This window comes from Schistocerca nitens, chromosome 7 (genome assembly GCF_023898315.1).
Source record: "Schistocerca nitens isolate TAMUIC-IGC-003100 chromosome 7, iqSchNite1.1, whole genome shotgun sequence".
NCBI lineage: Eukaryota > Metazoa > Arthropoda > Insecta > Orthoptera > Acrididae > Schistocerca > Schistocerca nitens.
Window position 1 is genome coordinate 226270260 of NC_064620.1, and position 17789 is coordinate 226288048.

Sequence of the window (17789 nt, forward strand, 5' to 3'; positions counted from 1 at the left end):
TCAGCTGTGTTATTCACCTGAATCAATAAGATCCACTGACAAAAAAATATTGAATGAAAAAGTTAATGAAGTAGCGAAAAATTGTGGGTGGTTGTTAACTGAGCTTAACTCCCTGAACGTGTCATTAATACCACTTATGAAGACCGTCTGTAATAACAGCTGTTGCTTAAATTAGCACACACAATTAGATTACAACAGATTATTCTCCGTAAACACAAAACCCCCAACCCTTTCTGTATTCCTTTGTGATGGGATCTACAGAACATTATAACTAAATGAGTTAGTGTGTGTGTGTGTGTGTGTGTGTGTGTGTGTGTGTGTGTGTGTGTGTGTGTGTGTGTGGTTTTTAAGCTGAATAAAATATGGCACAGTATAGTGAGTCAGAAAGCTCTGAAGGGTAGCATGAGTATTTTTAAATAATCGTTTGTATTCAAAAACTACCTGATTAATTGCGTGTATATACCACAAGCTGCTCCAAACAATATAGGGAACTTAGAACAATACATATTGCATTTTTACTTTAACTTTCTTCACAGAATTTGATTTTTTTATATCAACAGCTGATAGGACAGCCTTTTTGGGAATATGTCGGAGCTGAATTCTTTGATTACTGTGAGTATAATAAATGAAATATACCTAAAATGGAAAGAAACATTCCACATGGGAAAAATATATTAAAAACAAAGATTCCATGACTTACCAAATGGAAAAGCGCTGGTAGATAGGCACAATAAAAAACACACAAACACACACACAAAATTTCAAGCTTTCGCAACCAACGGTTGCTTTGTCAGGGAAGAGGGAAGGAGAGGGAAAGATGAAAGGATGTGGGTTTTAAGGGAGAGGGTAAGGAGTCATTCCAATCCCGGGAGCGGAAAGACTTACCTTAGGGGGAAAAAATGACAGGTATACACTCGCACACACATACATATCCATCCACACATATACAGACACAAGCAGACATATTTAAAGGCAAAGAATTTGGGCAGCAATGTCAGTCGAGGCGGAACTGCAGAGGCAAAGATGTTGTTGAATGACAGGTGAGGTATGAGTGGCGGCAACTTGAAAATTAGTGGAGATTAAGGCCTGGTGGATAACGGGAAGAGAGGATATATTGAAGGGCAAGTTCCCATCTCCGGAGTTCGGATAGGTTGGTGTTAGTGGGAAGTATCCAGATAACCCGGACGGTGTAACACTGTGCCAAGATGTGCTGGCCGTGCACCAAGGCATGTTTAGCTACAGGGTGATCACATGCCTTGGTGCACGGCCAGCACATCTTGGCACAGTGTTACACCGTCTGGGTTATCTGGATACTTCCCACTAACACCAACCTATCCGAACTCCGGAGATGGGAACTTGCCCTTCAATATATCCTCTCTTCCCGTTATCCACCAGGCCTCAATCTCCGCTAATTTCAAGTTGCCGCCACTCATACCTCACCTGTCATTTAACAACATCTTTGCCTCTGCACTTCCGCCTCGACTGACATCTCTGCACAAATTCTTTGCCTTTACAAATGTCTGTTTGTCTGTATATGTGTGGATGGATATGTGTGTGTTTGCGAGTGTATACCTGTCCTTTATTCCCCCTAAGGTAAGTCTTTCCGCTCCCGGGATTGGAATGACTCCTTACCCTCTCCCTTAAAACCCACATCCTTTAATCTTTCCCTCTCCTTCCCTCTTTCCTGACGAAGCAACCGTTGGTTGCGAAAGCTTGAAATTTTGTGTGAGTGTTTGTGTGTTTTTTATTGTGCCTATCTACCAGCGCTTTCCCATTTGGTAAGTCATGGAATCTTTGTTTTTAATATATAAATGAAATATACTGATTTTTGAGTAGAAATTACAGCTCTTTTCTAATGCTGCTCTAAGTTTTGGGGTTTTTCCCTCTTATTCAAACAACGAAGCCCTCAACAAGGCAATGCGGGAAGTCCTGTGTGGAATACAAGCAGTGGCAGAGGGAAAGGTAAGCACTCTGCACAACCACGCTGCAGTGCCACAACAACTTGGCTGCTCTGAGGACAGACACTGCTTGAAAATCTGGCAATGACTTTAGCCTTTCCTGTGGGTCTGTCTACAGTTTGATATCTTTACTATTTCAATTATTTAACCTACTAAACATTTATTTCCTGAAGGCAGCTTCTACATAACAAGTGTGAATATGAATTAATGAGTTATTGATGGTATTTAAGATCTGTGAGACAAAACATACCTGTAGAACAGATAATCTCCACAGCACGAGAAATGACATTACGAAATCTATCTCCAAGATCACTGCGACCAATTTCTTTCGTTAGTGACACTGAGAAAACACTGTTGTTGCTGCTGCTGCTGCTTGATGTCGAGATGGCATCGTTCTCCTTGTAGCCATTAGCAAGGCCTTCAGTGAAAAGAAAACAAAGAAGAGTGAAATAAGTGAAACAGGAATATAAAATGTGGTCAACAAATAATTTTCATATATAAATTATAATAATTTATAAAAAATTAATAAATTATGATAATTTAAATCATTCATAATGTTACTCCAAATAAAACACAATATGCCTATGATGCAACACACTGGTTGTCTCTGCTATCACAATTACACCTTAAAATTTAACAATTATTCCTCTACATTTTTCTCTTCTCTTGTACAAATTCCAGTTTATGGGTTTACGAACAACACACTTATTAAGACTCTTAAATTATGCTCAAAAATGATCACTACTGTACGTTCAGACTGTATTTACTCTAAACAATTAAAACAATAAGGTTGTTTTACTAAAAGTGTTGCTGCAATGTTTGTCACACAACAGTTTATCAATTTACTTGATAAAATTGTTCTGATCTTCCTCAATTGCATGAGAGCAGGTTAACATAGACATTGTAACTGGATTTGCAGTAAGTATCCTATTCATTTCACTATAGAGGTTTTACAGTATACCAGTGATGAACTGCAGGGATGGAATGTTTTCTAATCACTTTCAAAAAGAAAACTGGTCACATACTAAAAGTTATTGACAACATACAGTTGAAGTTATTCACTAAGGCATTCTGGGAAGTCTGTCTGTGGCGTTTTCTTACTGAAAGCACAGATCCTCTTAATTCATTCAGTTTTTGGTGCATGAAGTTTCACAGCATACTGCAACTTTGATTGAAACAGTGTGTATCTAACAAGCTGTTGTGACTAAAGTGTAGCAGTAAGTTACACACAAACTAAAAACTGTTAGCCTCCTTGTAATCTAAAAGTGATATGGATGAATTTAAAGTGTTATCTATCATCCAGTACTGAAAGTTGTGCTTGTTTATGATGGTAACACTGGTGGAAATAAAATTACAGCTGCACAGAAAATAAATTAATCAGCTGGCTAATGAAGTGCTTAGTGACTTTTCCCTTTTCTTACTCAGCTCCTTAATGTGCAAAAGCATCTCAAAAAGTTGTTGACCACTGTTCATTCACCTCAACTACAAACACAGTGAGCAGTAGCAGGTTTCCTCAAGGATCATTTCAGAGACTCCCAATCAACTGTCTCACTGTGCAACCTGTGTGAGCACTCTAATACTCAGAAGCCAGGCTGAGCTTCAACTTTAATTTTGACCCAGCATATCACAGGTAGGGTCTTTTGCAGCACAAGGTAGGACTCAGAAATCTTGTCAGTTTGTAGTAATCTGAGTGAGCCCTTTGACACTGAAAACTCATTTTCCGCGAATGACTGTACCATTCTCAAAGCGGAACAATGGTCACACAAAACATGAAATTCTTTCAATCATGAACATTAAATTGTAGTATTAGTTTTGTATTTTTGACTTAGATAAATAAATAAATACAAACTCTCAGGGGAGAAAACTACAACAGTCAATTTTAAATTTCAAACAGGAGCACATCCATTCATTCCAGATATATCATTGTTGGATTTAGCGTATCAACCAAGTCGTAATTACAAACGGAACACTCTTTGTATCACATCCATGGTCATCATTCTTGAAATGTCCGCCCCCAGTAGCTGAATGGTCAGTGTGACGGACTGTTAATCCTCTGGGCCTGGGTTCGATTCCCAGCTGGGTTCGGGAATTTTCTCCACCCAGGGACTGGGTGCTGTACTATCCTCATAATCATCCTATCATCCTCATCGACTGCAGGTCGCCGAAGTGGCGTCAAATTGAAAGACCAGCAGCCGGTGAACAGTCTGCCCGACGGGGGACCCTAGCCATACGATTAAATAAAATAAAGTTCTTGAAATTGTCAGCACCACAAACACCAAATGTCACAGGGATATACATGTTATGACATCAATCTGCTACTACATCTGCCTCAACTTATCAATCCCCTGCCTCAACTTATCAATCCTCTTGGCAGTTTAACTTTTCATGTTGTAGCATGTTATTAATCATTTTATTAATGTACTTATTTGAGAAAGGAAGATTCCACTCTGAGGCTGTTAGAGATAAATCATCTCTCTACAAGGCAAGAGCGAAGCTGCTTGGAGGAATTGCCATATCAGCAGATGCCACAGAGTGTGACCAAACCGAGAGTTGCCCCATCTTGCAGAAATGCTGTGTGTATATGCACTCAGTTGCTTGTACAGATATCCTGAAATCACCGAACAATATATGTATGCAAACTTACTAAATTAACTAATAAAAATTAATTGCATGTGTGCCAAACATTGACCATTGGTACTTTCAACATTGTGCAACACATCACTTTACTGAACTGGTATTTTATACCACAGGTGTACCAATTATTATTGCTTCAACTTAGAATCAGTGATCAATTTCCCTGCATGTATAACTCAAGACACCAGCACTCTAATACATAATGTTTTTGTGCAGCAAGAGGATATGAAACTAATACATGCTTTCCCTATGATAAATGGATTGTCAGACCATGATGCACAACTGATTAACTTATAAAATCTAGCAGAGTGTACAGTACAGAAACCACTAAGTAAAAGTGTAAGGCTGGTCAACCTGGTATCTATAGAGCACTTCGGAGTAAGTTGAAGAAATGTTAATTGGAGAGATTTATATAATAGCCAAATGCCAATGATAAATGCAACATATTTCTTGATAAATTTATATCTCTTTTTGAACAATGTTGCCCCAAAAAAACTGCTAAATGTTAAGACCAAACAGTTTTCAAGAAATCTTAGATCACTACAGGTATTAAAGCGTCTTCAGAAAGGAAAAGAAAACTGTATGAGGCAGCAAGAATTAATAAAAGACCCAGAAGTAATTTTACATTATAAAAATTATTGTAGCATACTGAGAAAAGTTGTCAGAAAATCAAAAAATAAGTATCTTAGAGATGAAATTAACAACTAGGCAATAAAATAAAATCAGTATGGAATGTTGTTAGAAGAGAGACAGGAAATGTTACCACTGGGGTAGGTAGTATTACTATTAAAGACAATGAGACCATCTTAACCAACAGTACACAAGCAGCTAATGTATTTAACAACCATTTCTTAAGTGTAGGTGAAAAAATTGCTGAGTACAGTTCAAAAGCCACGCAGTACACGGAAGAGTTAGTTTTGAGAAATACTAGTCAGATTAATTTTCAGCTAACAACCTCTTGTGAAATAAGGAAAATCATTAAATCTTTGAAAAATGAATGTTCTGTTGGAGTAGATGACATCTCTAACAAGATATTAAAACAATGTGGAGCAGTTAAGCTGATGTTCGGAGTCACATCTGTAATGCATCACGAACTCAAGGCATTTTCCCAGGCTGGCTAAAATACGCTATTGTCATGCTTCTCTAAAAAAAAAAAAGAAGAAGGGGACACCACAGATGTCAATAATTACCTGCCAGTATTCTTGTTCACCGCATTTTCAGAATTTGTCAAGAAAGTAATGTACTCTAGAGTGGTTAGCCATCTCAGCAGTAATGAGATACTTAGTAAAGCGCAGTTTGGATTTCAAAAATGCTGTTTCACTGAGACAGCAATATACAATTTCACTGCTCACATAATAGAGCATTTGAATAGTAAAATGTTACCAATAGGAATTTTCTGTGACTTATCCAAAGCATTTAAGTGTGTGAACCGTGACATTATGTTACAGAAATTACAATTATATGTTATAAATGGAACAGCTTATGAGTGGTTTAAGTCATACCTACAGAACAGGAAGCAGAAAGTTTCTTTATATGGTTTAACTGATTTAAGGAAGTTTCCCACTTCATCTAACTGGGGAGAAATTACATTAGGTGTTCCACAGGGTTTGATCCTGGGTCCCTTTCTGTTCTCAATATATGTGAATGACCTCCCTTCTTATATGAAACAAGAAGCTAAACTGACAGTGTTTGCTGATGATAAAAGCATCATTATTAATCCAGTAAAAGAAACTCCAATAGAAAATGATACAAATAATGTCTTTGGAAAAGTTATTGATTGATTTTCTGCGAATGGGCTTGATCTGAACTTGGAAAAAAAAAACCAGTGCATGCAATTTTCTACTGCAAGGAGTACAGTTCCTTCAATAAATATAACACATCAACACAAGTCAGTAGCTAGGGTAGAGCATACTAAATTTTTGGGTGTATATATAGATGAGAATTTTAACTGGAAAATTCATATTTTGGATCTTCTAAAGTAGTTCAGCAAATTTTGCAATCAGAATAATTGCTAATTTTGAGGATATAGAAATTAGCAAGCTAACATACTTTGCATACTTTCGTTCTCTGATATCATACAGAATAATATTTTGGGGTAACTCAACACTTAGGTAAAAAGTATTCACTGCTCAAAAGAAAGTGGTTAGAATAATGTGTGGGACTCATAGTCACACATCTTGTAGCCATCTCTTTAAAAGTCAGTAATTCCTACAACAGCCTCACAGTACATTTACTCAGCAATGAAATTTGTTCTTAACAACATGGAACAGTTTAAAAACAACAGTAACATTCATGATTATGATACCAGAAGAAAGAAAGACTTGCACTATCCTCTACTTAACCTACCTTTGGGACAGAAAGCGATACAATATGCTGCTGTAAAACCTTTTGATAAATTACCAGATGAAATAAAATGCCTGACAGACAGCAGTAACAGTTTTAAAAATAAAATGAAATCATATCTCCTTGACAACACATTCTGTACCATAGATGAATTCTTGAATAGGAATAAATAAATCTATAGATACAATATACGTAATTTGCACCACTTAAGGGAATGGGGATTTAAGCTTAAAAAAACCTTCATCCATGTATGCACTTCTTAAGCACTTGACACATTCCACATCATAACGGTTACCATGAGATTCATCAGTGGAACACATTGCAAGGTAAATTACAAGTTTATATTTTGATGTATTTATGTTAGCTTTATTTCAATATGCACACATAATTTTGTTTCTCTTCTGTTTCCCAGGAGTTCATGAGATTGTGAGAAACAGCACTGCACTTCCCTATCACACGCAATTATTTAGTGCTGGTAGCCGCATCATTTTCGCTGACGGCCAGTGACCAAGACTAGTTGTGTTTTATAATAATGAAAATAAATGATGCAGACAACACTGTAGCTGTGCTCTGTGATCTAAATGTGCAGTTTATAGTGTAACTTGACTGACAAAAGACACAGTCCATTAATAACATATGAAGATAATCTTGTCAGTATTAGTACACAATCAGATGAAAGTTTACTTATGCACCACACATTTAATAAACTATTTAAGAAAATAGGGGGGGGGGGGGGGGGCGGTGGTATGCAAACCATCTGCAGTTCAATAGAGGTACAACACAGCAACAAAGAAAGAGACAAACAAAGAACAATATTTTCACTGTGTAATGCTGCAATGAGCAGAGCAACACTGCAAAGTAATATATTGTATAGGTTGACAGCAGGTAAGAGCAGTATGATATGTTCCACATTCTGTCATGCTGTTCATTGGAGAACTGGTGGAGGGCTCGGAGAGCGAGAAAAAGAGAATAAACTACCACTCTTGTTGACTTAATTTCCTTGTCACAAATACAACACGAGCAAAAAGCAATAAGCAAAGAACACTTTATTATTAAATATCTATTAACTTAATATACGCAATCTAACTGAAAAGCATCATGTTTGAAGCACGGAGCTGGAATATTGCTTATGAAAAATAAAGATACATTCTATAATTGGTTTTAAATGTTTTTTCACTATCATTTCAATGCTTAGAGTGAGATTACTGGATATCATACACATTGCCCCAGTCACATGAACATCGGTAAGACTATACTAAGCTTCCACTTAGTTAATTTTACACAGATATGTGGTACCAAACATACTGCAGACACAAGTAACTGCTCAAAACAACTGCAGGAACTGTTTCCTAGGGAAGTTCTTGCTAACTCAGTATTTTCCGCAGCGCAAAACCTCGCCATGAGCATATGGCTACAATGAAAGTCAATGAGGTTGAACTGAATTTCAAGTGGTGTACTTTCAGTGTTGACTCCAAAAAAACTTGTAAAAACAATAAAATCAAGTTCAAATCGATTTAAGTCACTAAGCCGCTAAAAATAATTTAACCATTACAAACCCTGAACTTAAGGATTACTAAACATTATTGCAAAAATGCAGTAGCACTGTAAGAATTAGAAAATTTCAGACCGATTATGTAATGGCAAGACATAAAATTAGAAACCAGATTTTAAACTGTAAAGTATTTCCGTGGAGAATATGTGGGCTGGGACCATAATTAACGGGTCATAAATTGCAGACTGAAACTTAAGAAGATGTGAAAAAGTGGAAAATTATAGAGGCAGGAGCTGCGTAAGTTGAAAGAAACAGACACTGTCAAGAGTTTCAAAGTGAGTATTAGGCAACAATCAACTGAAACAGGGAAAAGGAATAAAAAAGAAGATGAACTGAAAGCTTTGAGAGAAGTAACAGTGAAACCAGCAGAGGAAAAACCAGGCAAACAGACAAGAATTGATAGAAATCCTTGGATACTACATGAAATACTGAATTTAACTGATGAAATGAGAAAATACCAAAATGCAAAAAATGAAGCACAGAAATGGGTATACAGGCATTTAAAAAATGTGACTGACAAGAAGGGCAACATAGCAGTGCTAGAGGAGAAACGCAAGGCTGCCGATGTATGCTGGGTTGTACTCTCTGAGATTCCAGGTTGCCTGGGGTAATGACACATGTCAATCTTGACAGTAATGAGAACTGTATGATAAGGTTACAGGAAAGATGCTGCAACCATCTCCAAAACAGCCTTAGCTTATCAAAGACGTTAATTTCAGGGTGGGTATTTTCACTGCTAACAGCTGTGTAGCAACTGTTCACAGATCAGATGGACAAGGATAATATGTAGGTTCAGGGGTGGCAGAGTACCACTGTTTGTTAGCTTGTTTGTTTTGTTTTAGGCTGCAAAAACAACTAGGGTCATATACACCCATGTCAAAACCATAGAACACTAAGGAAAACAAAAGAGTTAAAAAATACTACACATGAAGCCCAATCGATGGAGGGAAAGACAGCCAAAAACAGGGACTTGGAGAAAGGTCCATAAAATATGCCATAGAGAAATGGAGGTCCTGACTAAAGATTAAATGTCATTTGCCATATTGCACTGACAGATAAAAAGTAAAACACAGTCAATAGCCCATGATCGCTCACTAAAATGGCCAATAACTCAGATGGAAAACACAAATGAGAACATAAGCGGTTGAAAAAAAGGGCATTCTGTCAGAAAATGGTGAACTGTCAGGGGTTGGGGCAATGAGCACATAATGCAGGGGGAGCACCAATTAACAAATGGTGATGGATAAAAAGACAGTGCCCAATACGCAACCTAGCTAAAATGATCTCCTCATGGCGAGAGGGCACAGAGGAGATCATCCAAGCCAATGGGAAAGGCTTAATTCCCCAGAGCTTGTTCTCGTGAAGGGAGGACCAGTGGTGATGCCAGAGTGACACCACCTCCTGACAGACAGCAACACAGAGATCATCAGAGGAAATGGAAGAACTAGTGGGCCGAGGTACAAGGACTGCAGCCTTAGCAGCATCCTCAGTGGCCTCATTTCCCGTAAGACCGACATCACTAGAATCCCAACTAAACAATACAGTGGCTCCATCAAGAGTGACCAAGTGACAGCTCTCCTGGATGCGTTGCACTAAGGGACGTATGGTGTACAGCACACTGATGCTGTGAAGGGCATTGAGAGAGTCAGAGTCTGAGAGGCATCAGTATACACAAAGGTACTATCGCAAAGTTCCGTCTGAAGGTCGTGAAACTTACAGTGATAGAGCGAAGCTGGAATAGTGTCCTTAAGAAGCGAATGAAGGCCAAGGTGAAAGCAGGTCACTGCACAAATCCAAGGAGGCGAAGGGTTCACACCCATGAGGAAAGAAGCGTGAAGTCAAGCTGATGGAGAAAGAACAGAAAGCGAGCTCCAGGAGGTAACAGAGGAGAGCTCCACACTGGTGGTCAAAGGAGTCATCGAAGAAGGAGGTGTAGGATGGACGGCCAGGCATGGCACACAAACGGCATGCGTATCTTCTGAGCAGAAAGTCACAGTCATATGACAGAGGTAGTTTGGCAACTTCAGCATACAGACTCACAAACGGGCTAGTGTAACAGGCACCAGTGGCCAAACAGACACCATGACGGAGGATAGCATTGAGACAGCGTAAGACGGATGGACGCGCAGATGTACAAACGAAACACCCATAGTCTAGTTTCAAACAGACAAGGGATTGGTATAAATAGAGGAAGGTGGTCAGATCCATTCCCCAGGAAGTATCGCTGAGGACACGTAAAACACTGAGGGACCACATACAGCTGGCAGCCAGGTAAGACGGACCAAGAAAGTTTCCTATTGAGCATGAACCCCCAAGAATTTCATAATTTCAATGAACGGAAGTGCAACAGGCCCAAGATGTAAAGGTGGCAGAAGAAACCGATTGCGCCACTATCAGAAAGTCATACAAATGGTTTTGTCAGTGGAAAAGCAAAAATCATTGTCAATGCTCCATGAGTACAGATGATTGAGGCATCACTGAAGATGCCACTCAAGAAGACAAGTCTGTGGAGAACTTAAATAGATCACAAAACCGAAAATGGAGCCAGAGATGCCCGGTGGGAGTCAGGCCATTACAGGATTAATGGCAATAGCAAAGAGGACAATGCTCAGGATAGAACCCAGAGGCACGCCGCTTTCCTGGATAAAGGCACTACTCATTTGTACCTTGAAAACTTGGTCTTTTAAAAATTCCTGAAGGAAACGGGGCATGCGGCCTCGAGAGCCCAACGTGTAGAGCACATGGAGGATGTCCGTCCTTCTCCAGTGGGTGTAGGCTTTACCCAAATCAAAAAACACAGCCACATTCTGGTACTTTCACAGAAAATCATTCGTGTCATGGGTTGACAAGGTGACGAGATGGGCGACTGCAGAACAGCGTGCTCAAAATCCACACTGTGCAGTGGTTAGAAAAGTGCGAGACCCAAGACATCACACCAGCCGGCCATGAATCATATGTTCCATCATCTTGCAAACACAGCTGGTGAGAGCAATGGGGCGATAACTAGAAGGGAGGTGTTTGTCCTTGCCAGGCTTGAGTATGGGTATGACAGTGGCTTCATGCCAGCATTGGGAAAATGTACATTCTGCCCAGATGTGAAGGAGGAAGCGTGTTCCCGCAAGAGAAAGGTTCTGCAACATCTGAATATGAACATCGTCCGGCCCTGGGGTGGAGGATTGGGATGAAGTGAGAGCATGATCTAACTCCCTCATACTAAAGACAGCATTGCAGAACTCATGATTCTGAGAAGAGAAGGGTATCGTCCGAGCCTTCTCCACTTCTTTCTGATGCAGGAAGGCAGGGTAATAGTGGGTGGAGCTTGAAATCTCCGCAAAATAGCAGCCAAAGGTGTTGGAGATAGCAGTAGGGTCCACTATGACATCATCTGCTACTGTCAGGCCAGAAATTGGGGAATGGACCTTGATACCACACAGAATACCACTGTGGGAAGGATGATGGCTAGAATATTCCTCATTTCGACGAGGGGTAATCTAAACCCTGGCAGAGAATGTGATTCAGCTGCTCCAGTCCTGAGTAGTACTGAGACATGAGGAGAGGGGCCCCTTCGTTCATGGCTGGACAGTGGGAATGTGGTAGATTGTAGGTGACTGGAGGGACAAGGCAAGGGAGATCTGTTTCTCCACTAGGTTGGGAAGGTAATTTCAGTCTGCGAAGGAATCAGTGAGAGACTTGGTATATATGGAGAGGGACTGTTCATCACTCTAGATGCGACAGCCACAGGTGGCTAGGCTGCATAGAAGGGGTTTCTTGGTATGGAATGAGTGGCAGCTGTCGAAGTGGAGGTATTGCTGGAGGTATCTGACATATCACATTGAAACCTGAATCATGTGGCCTTTCATCCAGGTGATTATTGCATGGACAGTCGAACCAGTGTAGAACAGAGGCAAGACCATCATTTTTGTGAATTGTGTTGTAAATGATCACACGAGAATTCAAATCACATTATAACACAAGAAATCTTGGGATTCTAGAAGGCATGCAGTAACATGACAGCAGACACTGCACAAACCTGACTGGAACAGGCTCCCCACCGGCTGTGCAAGGTTCAGCTTCTCCAGCAGCACGTTGACAACAGACTCAAGCACAGAGAACTGTGCGTCCCGGCAGCGCCTGCTACCCAGGTGCTCCCACAGGTAGCCCAGCTGGTGCAGTACATCTGACAGCACCTGCAACACTCACACTGTGCAACTGCCCAACTGCCTTCGCCTACATCTTCATTCACCTACAACTATTGAGTTAATGTAATATGAGGCTGCCACACTGTCTGAAATTGTGCAGAGAGGTCCAGAAAAATGTAGACACTCTTTGATGTTCAATATTAACGAAATAAAATGATATACTATTACTATTCTCGCACAGGAGGAAGGTTACTTTACGTGTTCAAAGTCACCCCCATTAGCAGCCACACAACAGCAATGCTGCTGAACTGTTGACAAAACTATGTCTGTCAGTTGTAGGGAAATTATTTTGGAAAAAGGATTTGTAAAGGACCAGGGAAATATTATTTAAAAGGGGTAAATTATTTTTTAAAAATTATTCTGGAATGCATTATCAAACTAAGGTGTTTCTGCTATCCGAAGAGTCACTGTAGCTAATGAATAAAAGGCTGCGCAATAATATTTCATTAACAATACATAGATATACAAATTAAAAATGTTCGTGTGTCCCTTCTTGAAATGATTTTCTTTTTATACCTCTTCGATGCTGCAGTGACATGTCTGTGTTTCCCTCCATTATTGCTTGTGTCCTTTACGTAATACATTCACAATGTTACTCATACTTGGTGGGGATACACGTGTTCCTAGTCTCTTTGAGATCCCAACACAGACAGAGAGACAGACAGACAGAGAGCTACTAATTAATTCATGCATGCTGGATTGTTCATTAATAATCATCTCTGGCCTCGCTATCTTTCATTGCTTTCACAGATGGTATCCCTGTCTAGCGGTCAGAGGGTACACCTGTTAATCAACTTAAAAATTACTGCCACACAGTGTTGCTGGTGTGATACCTGCACAGGATGCCTCAATGGTTTCTCATAACTCCTTCAGTGTAGCTGGCTTCTGTTGATAAACTTCATTTTTCAAGGTCCCCCACAGGTAGAAGTCCAGAAGTGTAAGGTCTGGAGACCATGGAGGTAGTGAGGCGGTGCACTATCTTGTTATAAGTAAAATCTTTCATTTCCTAACACCTATCAGATGGCAGGTAAAATTGATGTTTGCGGCATAAGGAGATACACCTCACCATTACAGTACCTTCAAAGACGTGTGGGTCAATAAAACTAAGTGATATCAGACCACACCACACATTAACACCTGGTAGGATAACATGTTTGTCCATGTGAATGTGTGGATTTTCAGGAGCCCAATACACACAGTTATGGTGCTTTACAGTATGATTCAGTTTGAATTGCACCTCATAATACCACATTAGCATCCCTGCAAACAGTTCATCCGCACAAAGCATGCTTTCACACCACTTGCAGTACTCCATCCTTCAAATATGCGTCATCCTCGTTCATAGCATGCAGCAATCTTGGAACATATACACTCCACTTTGCAGCCTCCAGAACTTGTCATACACTTGATTGGCTCACCCTGCTTTCACATGCACCCTGCTTCATAGGTTTTTGATGTGACCTAGTGCTGGAAGCTGGACTTGTTGATGTTTTCAGTCGGCCAGACTTTCCCTTATGCACATCGTGAAGAGTACATATAAAAATGGGCTTTTTGCACAAGAAACTTTTTTCCCTAAATTACTTACAAACTCTTTTGCTTATTCCATTATGGCGTATCATGATCTGAAAGGCTTCCCTTTTCATCCTGTCCAGTAAGTCTCCCCTGACCAAGTGTTCTTGAAGACTTTTCTGAAATCTTCCCATTTCCTAAACCTCACAAGTCCTTTTCCTTGACCCCTCTTTCTTCACCTTCAAACCTTCTGCCAGAAGAAGGAACCAAGGCTCTGAAAACTTGCAGGTTTCCTTACCCTCTATATGTGTGTGTTCCCTGCCGCCACTTGGTGAGTACGTTTTTTTCTCTATCCAATTAGACTTTATTTTCAAAAATTGATTATTTTTGTTGATATGATATGTGAGCTGATTGAGATTCACAAAATCCCTCATTAAATTTAATTGCTATAATGAGCTCATTTTGTACACATTACATGAGCACAAAATATTTTCATTCATTCACCTCAATTTACAATGATTTTCTTTGTCCAGTACTACAAATCATAAACATAAAAAAATACCTGAGTAGAGTTTTGATGACCTGGAAGCAGAATGGATCGAGTGACGATGGAACCCAATATCAGATGGATGTCTCCAACAAGCACTTCTGGATTTGGTGAACCAAATGCTGGCCTTTCAGAAGGTGGTGTAGACTGTAATTTTGGAGGTGGTATAGCCTGCAGACAACGACATAGGCACTCCACGACACCTAAGTCCTGGAGGAGTCGTGCTGTTGATACCTGCATGACCTGTAAACAGTGTTGCTTTGTAAGCACCAATTAAACACTTTTTTGCATAATTTCTGAAAAATTTTCATGGAGTAATTTTTTGAGTAATGTTCTATACTGTTATATAGAAGTAGTTCAAGTCAAAAAGTACAATAATCAACACGTGCACTACAGAAAATAATTTCACAATATGCAGTAAATTGTTCAAAAGACTAAACAGCCACATTTTGTCAAATGGCATTGTGGAAACTGCACAGTATTGGTATGAGGCAGCCATGGAGGTAAGCCACTAATGCTATCCCTCCACACTATTGGACAGGGTCATGACTAACAGTTGCTGAGCCGTTTCCACATTACCCTTTAATGCAATGCCAGAGACGGGCACTCAGATTATCATCACACAAATTCCTGCATGATCATGACAAACAGTTGCTGAGCCGTTTCCACATTACCCTTTAATGCAATGCCAGAGACAGGCACTCAGAATATCATCACACAAATTCCTGTCTCTAGCACCAACTTTGGTTATAAGACTCACCCAGTCTCTAGCTGGCAAACTGAAGCCTTCCTCTAGTACAACAGCACGGTGAGGAAATGTACTCACTGTTTTTGCAAGTTCTCTTTGATGTGCTCTATCATTGCAGCTTCTGACACAGGCAGTCTATAAAAGTAACCTATTATCATGTTTCACTCACCTTTGATGCTTAACTTCACTCTAGTCAGTTCACACATTCAGAATGAGTAAAAACCTCATCAGATATTATCGAATTCTTTACAGCAATAAATATCCTGCCACAACTGCCATATGATCCATCATTGAAAACTATATATTCCAATCTGAATTTAGGAGGAGATTAGCATTTAGTATACCATTGATAATGAGGTCATTATAGACACATCAAAAGCTCGGATTAGGAAAGGTTGAGGAAGGAAACTGGAAGTGCCCATTCAAAGGAACAACCCATACATTTGCCACAAGTGATTTAGGGAAATCACAGAAAACCTAATTCAGAATGACCAGATTTGAACCGTTGCCCTTCCAAATGTGAGTCCAGTGTGCTAACCACTGTGCCATCTCACTCAGTAAATCTGAATTTAGTATTTAGTTGCTATTCAGTTCTGGTGTCAACCAACTTTACGTTAACAAATGAAAAGCACCAGTTTGATTTTGTTCTACAATATTACTTTTATTGTTAACCGGTTTTTGGCTTACAAGGCCCCAGACATTCAGAGATTCTGTTAATATGACAACTTTACGTTCCTAATGCTACTGTTGTTGTTGTTGTTGTTGTCTTCAGCCCAGAAACTGGTTTGATGCAGCTCTCCATGCTTCTCTATCCTGTGCAAGCCTCTTCATCTCCGAATAACTACTGCAACCTACATCCTTCTGAATCTGCTTACTGTATTCATCTCTTGGTCTCCCTCCACAATTTTTACCCTCCACACTTCCCTCCGTTACTAAATTCGTGATCCCTTGACGCCTCAGAACATGTCCTACAAACCCATCCCTTCTTCTAGTCAAGTTGTGTCACAAATTCCTCATCTCTCCAATTTTTTTCAGTACTTGCTTGCTCACTAGTTAGGTGGTCTAATCTTCAGCGTTCTTCTGTAGCACCACATTTTGAAAGCTTCTATTCTCTTCTTGTCTACACTGTTTATCGTTCATGTTTCACTTACATACATGGCTACACTCCATACAAATACTTTCAGGAAGGACTTCCTGACACTTAAATCTATACTCGATGTTAACAAATTTCTCTTCTTCAGAAACGTTTTGCTTGCCGTAGCCAGTCTCTACATTTAATATCCCCTCTACTTCATCCATCATCAGTAATTTGCTCCCCAAATAGCAAAACTCATCTACTACTTCAAATGTCTCATTTTACTATTGTTGATTTTCATCTTATATCCTCTTTTCAATGTACTGTCCATTCCATTCAGCTGCTTGTACAGGTCCTTTGCTCTGTCTGACAAAATTACAATGTCGTCGACAAACCTCAAAGTTTTTATTTCTTCTCCATGGATTTTAATTCCTACTTCAAATTTTTCTGTTTCTTCCTTTATTTTTCACTCACTATTAAGATTGAATAACATTGCAGATAGGCTACAACCCTATCTCACTCCCTTCTCAACCACTGTTTCCCTTTCACGCCCCTCGACTCTTATAACTGCCGTCTGGTTTCTGTACAAATTGTAAATAGCCTTTTGCTCCCTGCTGTCAAAGATGAAAGTATTCTTTGACAACACCATGTACAAAAGCATCTGTAAAGTGTTTATAAACGTGTGCACAAATGTACATCTTGAATGAAGTGACATGTACTAAAACGACGGAGAAAAGAATGTTTGCCAGTACTAAAACACAAAAATGCTTTCTTTAGATTATGTGGTAAGTTTACACCATTAATTTTCCACTATTTTATACATATTTTCTATGTTCGACTTACAAAATTCATAACCTAACATTAAACCTTTTTGCGAAAGGAATATGCATTTCATCTCATTCAAGAGAAGAAATGAAACATGTATTAAGACAAATTACACCAGATGATCGACCCACAGGGTCCAAAATGCATCATGTAGTTAATAAAACATGAAAAAGTTGTGACTGAAGGCACTGTTTAATTCGTACCTCCAATGTTTTGAATACAGTCATGTTTTAAGCTGCAAAATATGTATTAAAAAAAAAATCTATCAGTACAAGTTATCGATGTATCTAAACCACAGGAAAATATACCACACATTAAGTTGGTAATGGTGTGGAAAGTTTATTTCTAAAATGTGGTGTTGAATAGATAACATTTTAATAATTACAGATTCAGTGATGA

The 17789-nt window shown here is 39.4% G+C and overlaps 1 protein-coding gene across 1 annotated transcript in view; it reads right to left on the reverse strand.

Moving 5' to 3' along the window:
* Positions 1-17789, reverse strand: part of LOC126194954 (lysosomal-trafficking regulator) — a 304398-nt gene that overhangs the window by 182996 nt on the left and 103613 nt on the right. Inside the window, exons 13-15 of the mRNA XM_049933343.1 lie at positions 14758-14985; positions 12518-12674; positions 2209-2376 (exon numbers count right to left, since the gene is read on the reverse strand). Coding sequence (XP_049789300.1) covers positions 2209-2376; positions 12518-12674; positions 14758-14985 — 553 coding nt within the window. The remainder of the gene's footprint in view (positions 1-2208; positions 2377-12517; positions 12675-14757; positions 14986-17789) is intronic.